Raw genomic sequence first — 6,081 nt, forward strand, 5'->3', positions numbered from 1 at the left:
GGGTCAGCAACGTTTTTTGGTCCGTTTTGGTGCGCCAAAAAAACGGATCCGTTTTTTTTTATAATGGAAGTCAATGGAAAAACGGATGCACACAAATGAATCCGTTTTTTGCAATCCGTTTTTCATGCGTTGTTTTGCAAAAAACGAATGCGTTAAACGGATGCTGAAAACGCAGTGTGAACCTAGCCTTACTGGTGAGTCAGCTGTCAGTCAACAATCAGTGAGCGCACACAACACCTATGTTGATCAGTCAGGGGAGTGAAACCCTGGCCTCTGCTACAACATGGAATAGCAGAGCAGAGTAGGTAAAAAACATTAGGAGCCGTCACCGCGCCCCCCCCAGGAACCGGACTGAGCGGTTGTTATGAACCCTTTGGCTGCACACATCGGCGATGCCAGGACCCGAACGCACGGCTCGAGTCCTAACAGAAACTCTAAATTCTGAACTGAGTTTTTACTCTATAAAATTTGGCTGCAACAGAAAAACCTTGTAAAGTGGGTCAGGCTGACGGAGCTGTGACCCATGATTTTCTTTCACCCAATGGGAAGGCAAACAACTACTGAAAGTATTAGTGCATGGATTGTGTTGGAGTGTGATTTATGCTCAATTTGCCACCTGAGTGAGTGCAAGATTGAGTGAGTGGAAATAGATTAACCCCTTGCAGTGGTAAGCCGGTCACGTGCTGGTAGGTGTACACGTGACAATTTGGTGGCAGCGGTGGGATATTTTTACTTTTATTAGAGCATAAGTGCTTGGTTTAAGAAATTACTCTCTGCACTAAAGGGCTGGCAGTATCCTTGCAAGGAGTACACCAGTTCCGCAAGGACTAACTGCTGCAATCAGTCTTCCCTTTCCCTGTTTTTCTTTCCTATCTTTTATTTGGCAAATGGTACTTTGTGATATGGCAACAGAAACAGAACAAGGAGGCTTTCATCAACCTCTGTGAGCAAAAAGGGATCGATCCTGCTGATAAAAAAAAGGAAGAGCTGATCTTTGACCTTATGGAGCAGGACAAGAGAACATGGCCCTGTGATAGTCTCCCCTGAAGAAAGTCACAGCAGCAGTTCCAATGGGAGCATGGATGAAATGGCTTTACAGCAGTTGGATGCCTGTGACCCTAACATGTGCCTGCAACTGATCCTGTGGTATTTAGAGGCTGCAGAATGCCAGGCAGAGAGAGGGCGAGAGGCTGCAGAATGCCAAGCAGAGAGAGGGCGAGAGGCTGCAGAATGCCAGGCAGAGAGAGGGCGAGAGGCTGCAGAATGCCAGGCAGAGAAAGAGGCTGCAGAATGCCAGGCAGAGAGAGGGCGAGAGGCTGCAGAATGCCAGGCAGAGAAGGAGGCTGCAGAATGCCAAGCAGAGAGAGAGAGGCTGCAGAATGCCAGGCAGAGAAAGAGGCTGCAGAATGCCAGGCAGAGAGAGGGCGAGAGGCTGCAGAATGCCAGGCAGAGAAGGAGGCTGCAGAATGCCAAGCAGAGAGAGAGAGGCTGCAGAATGCCAGGTAGAGAAAGAGGCCGCAGAATGCCAAGCAGAGAGAGAGAGAGGCTGCAGAGTGGCAAGCAGAGAGAGAGAGAGAGGCTGCAGAATGGCAAACAGAGAAACAGTTCCGGCTGAAGATGGCACAACTTAAAAGCGGTAGCAATTCACCACAACCCCACTTTCAGGAAGTCCTCAAATCCTCAGAGACCCAGACGAGAAAACTTTAAGACATTTCTCTTGCCGAAGTTGCTTTATTTATTTAATGCTCTACCAGTTTGGGTGGATAGAAGGTACTTTAAAAGAATAAGAGCAGCATTGATTACTTTAATATGGGGACAAAAAAGGGTCCATATCAAACTGTAAAAACTGTGTCCCAATGAAGAAAGGAGGATAGGGAGTGCCAGATATGGAGAGGTACTTTCTTGCCACACGAGTGTATTGGTTGGCCAACTGAAAGCAAAATACATTATATATATGGTCCTCGGGTTACGACGGTCTCGAGTTACGCTGTTTTGCGGTTACGACGCGGTTACGTAACTCGAATACGTGCAGTGGCGGAAGAATACAGTACAGTACTGTACTCTGAGTGACACGGTTCCACACTGAGTCTCTAGACTGAGGAGTCTCCTGCACGCCATAACGCCCTTCATTATGGCTCCCAAACCTAAGCCAGACTCTTCTGATGCCAGTGCATCAAAGAAAAGGAAGGCCATCACCATGGAGGTGAAATTAGATATCATAAAGAGATATGATAAGAGGAAAACAGCGACAGACATTGGTTGGTCTTAGGACTTAGTCGTTCGACTGTCGCTACGATTATCAAGAATAAAGATCATATCCTTGAACATGTGAAAGGATCTGCTCCTATGAAAGCCACAGTGATAAGAAAGCAGGGCAGTGGGCTTATCATTGAGATGGATAGATTGCTGGTGCTGTGGTTGGAAGACCAAAACCAACGTCGTATCCCTGTGAGCCTTATGATCATTCAGGAGAAGGCTCAGCGATTGTTTGAGGCGCTGAAAAGAGAAATGGAGAAGAAAGTGAGGAGTTTGTGGCGAGTAGGGGTTGGTTTATGAGGTTTAACCCCTTAAGGTCAAAGCCAATTTTCGTTTTTGCGCTTTTGCTTTTTCCACTTTATGTTTAAAAGGCCATAGCACTTGCATTTTTTCACCTAGAGACCCACATGAGCCCTTAATTTTTGCGACACCAATTGTACTTTGCAAAAAAATTATTTGCGCTGTCAAATTGAAAAAAAAAAGGAATTTGTTTTCATTTCAGGGAGTTGTGTTTACGTCATTCACCCTGGGGTAAAACTGAGTTGTTTGTTATATATGTTCCTCAAGTCGTTACGATTACAACGATATATAACATGTATAACCTTTCTTTTATGTGATGGCCTGTAAAAAATTCAAACCATTGTTAACAAATATATGTTCATTAAAATCGCTCTATTCCCAGGCTTATAACGCTTTTATCCTTTGGTCTATGGGGCTGATTAAGGTGTCATTATTTGCGCCATGATGTGTTCTTTCTATCGGTACCTTGATTGCGCATATGTGACTTTTTGATTGCTTTTTATTAAATTTTTTCTGGATTTGATGCAACCAAAAAACCGCAATTTTGCACTTTGGATTTTTTTTTTGCGCTGACGCCGTTTACCGTGCGAGATTAGGAATGTGATTAATAGTTTGGGCGATTACGCACGTGATAACAAACATGTTTATTTATTCGTTTATTTATTTATATTTATAAAATGGGAAAAGGGGGGTGATTTGACTTTTTATTAGGGAAGGGGATTTTTTAATAATAAAAAAACAATTTTACCTTTTTTTTTTACATTAACTAGAAGTCCCCCTAGGGGACTTGTATATACACAGCACTGATCTCTCATAGAGATCAATGCTGTGTATATACACAGCAAAGATCCATCAGATCGGTGATACGTTGCACTGGCCTGCTGCAGGCCAGTGCAATGTATTGCCGAGCCGGGATCAGTATCATTGCGACGCTGAGTCCCGGCACGGGCAGAAGGACGGATCTCCCCCCCGCGATCGCATCGTGGGGGGAGATCCGACCCACTAGACACCAGGAACGTGCAAATATCAATGCTGCAGATATCAGCCAGGAGCGGCGCAGTTCAGAACGGGGTCCTGGCGGGACCCCTCTCTTAACACTTCCCACGGCACCATGACGTACCAGGTACGTCATGGGTGGCTAAGGGTTTAACCCCTTAGTGACCTCTGCATGCATATTCATGGCGGTCACTTATGGGCTTTATTCCGATGCGTACGCCTTTTAAAGGTGGCGCATCTGAATAAAGCTACGGCACTGCGGGGGTTAAAATCTCCCTGCTCTCAGCTGCCGGAGGTAGCTGAGAGCTGGGAGAAGGCATGGGGGGGCCGCGGTGAGAGGTCCCCGGCAATGCGATCGCCGTTATTCACAGAATAACGGCGATCGCATTGAAATGAATGGCGGCTGTGCCATACAGCATTTTTATCGCCACTGACCGGCTATTTTTGGTCAGTGGCGATAAAAATGCTGTGGGACAGGTCCCCTCACCTGTCCTGAAGCAAAGGCCGCCGGCGATCTCCAGGGGGGAGGCCCCCCTCCCCTCCTCGGGGTGCAAAGAAAGACAAAATGGCGCACGCATGCGCTGTTTGCTATGTGACAGAGCTGCCTGTCAGCTCCTGTCACTTAGCAACAGGGGAGGGACCAATCTGATTGGTCCCTCAGCAAATGTTAATCAATATTCGCGGCACTCACCAATATGCTGAATAAGTCGTGTTTATTGTATCTTCATTACACAAATTCGGTACAGGACGCGTTTCGGCGTAATGCCTTTATCAACTGTCAACTTTATCAAACACGACTTATTCAGCATATTGGTGAGTGCCGAGAATATTGATTTTCATTTTGTGGGACTTGTTCCTATCTACGGGCACCACCGGCATACATCCGGCGTGCCGAACTGAACTTTGCATTACCTTTGCATATACCTATCACAGTCATCATTTGCACTGTGTTTAGTAAACACAGCACAGGTCTTGTGCTGTGTCTCTCCCTTCTCTCCCTGTAGTTGATCTAGGAGAGAAGAGAGAGATACTACAAGACCTGTGCTGTGTAAAAGTCTCACACAAGCACAGAACACATTCTACGTCGCCCCTGTCCGCCGCCCCTGTCAGATAGCCCGTGTCCGTGACCCCTGTCCGTTTTTCCTGTCTGATCGCCCGTGTCCGTGACCCCTGTCCGTTGTTCCAGTCTGATCACCCGTGTTAGTCACCTCTGTCTGTTGTCAGTGTCTGATAGCCCCTGTCAGTCACTCCTGTCCGTCGCCGTCCGTTGTCGGTGTCTGATAGCCCCTGTCAGTCACTCCTGTCCGTTGCAGTCTGTTGTCGGTGTCTGATAGCCCCTGTCAGTCACTCCTGTCCGTCGCCGTCTGTTGTCAGTGTCTGATAGCCCCTGTCAGTCACTCCTGTCCATCACCGTCCGTTGTTAGTGTCTGATATCTCCTGTCAGTCATTCCTGTCCGTTGTCAGTGTCTGATCGCCCCTGTCAGTCACTCCTGTCCGTCACCGTCCGTTGTTAGTGTCTAATAGCCCCTGTCAGTCACTCCTGTCCGCCGTCACTGTCAGATCCCTCCCTGTGTGTGAAGAACCCCCACTTCACATATATATTTTATTTAATAGTTTTTTTTTTTCTGTTGCTGGTAAAAGTAAAATGTCCAGCTCCAGATCATACAGTGCAGAGCAGGCGTACGCCATGCTATGCTCTGGGAGTGAGACTGACACTGCGTCAGATCCAGACTTTTTTCCAGATTCTGACGCCAGTGGTAGCAGTTCAGAGGAATCTGTCCCTGCTAGACCCCGTATGGCGGGCGCAGCTGCAGTGGAGGTGTCGCAGCCTGGCCTCAGTCGTGTCCCTAGGGAAAGGGGTGTCCCTAGAGCAAGTGGCGTCCCTGTGAGTTTTTGGGATCCTGCCACTTCCTTCTCTCCCCAAATCCCCCCATTCACTGCCACTCCTGGGATCAACAGGGATGTCGGCAATTACAACCCTGTTGATTTTTCTTATTTATTTGTGGGTGATGAGGTCCTAGGACTTATTGTCGAGCAGACAAATTTATACGCTCGGCAATACATCACCCAAAAGCCCACCTGCACCTATGCAACATCCTGGAGGCCCACAAGTGTCATTGAAATTAAACATTTTCTGGCCCTGACACTTCTAATGGGTATAGTGAAAAAGCCCTCCATACGCAGCTACTGGAGTGGCCGGGCTGTCCAAAGCACCCCTGTATTCGCAGCAATCATGTCCCGCACCCGCTACGAGACCCTGATGCGTTTCATGCACTTTAATGACAACGCACAGTGCCCCCCAAGAAATGACCCAAATTTTGACCGTCTCTACAAATTAAGACCCCTATTATCCCTCCTCCAACAAACCTTCCTCAGTGTATACACCCCTGACAAGCAGCTGGCAGTGGACGAGTCCCTTATGAACTTCAAAGGCCGCCTTTCCTTCCGCCAGTTCATACTATCCAAGCGGGCGCACTATGGCGTGAAGGTGTATAAGGTGTGCGAGAGCCCCACTGGCTACACCTGTAA

The 6,081-nt window shown here is 47.7% G+C and overlaps 1 protein-coding gene across 1 annotated transcript; it reads left to right on the forward strand.

The window, feature by feature from the left end:
* The first annotated feature begins 1,078 nt into the window (after positions 1-1,078).
* LOC138767385 (octapeptide-repeat protein T2-like) lies at positions 1,079-1,615 on the forward strand. Its single transcript, XM_069944886.1, has one exon. It carries the CDS (start codon positions 1,079-1,081, stop codon positions 1,613-1,615), a length of 537 nt encoding a protein of 178 aa, XP_069800987.1.
* The last annotated feature ends 4,466 nt before the right edge of the window (positions 1,616-6,081 follow it).

Source organism: Dendropsophus ebraccatus, chromosome 11 (assembly GCF_027789765.1).
Source record: "Dendropsophus ebraccatus isolate aDenEbr1 chromosome 11, aDenEbr1.pat, whole genome shotgun sequence".
Classification (NCBI taxonomy): domain Eukaryota; kingdom Metazoa; phylum Chordata; class Amphibia; order Anura; family Hylidae; genus Dendropsophus; species Dendropsophus ebraccatus.

Coding starts and splice junctions, on each gene's coding strand:
- LOC138767385 (XM_069944886.1), top strand. CDS start 1,079: ATGGATGAAATGGCTTTACAGCAGTTGGATGCCTGTGACCCTAACATG.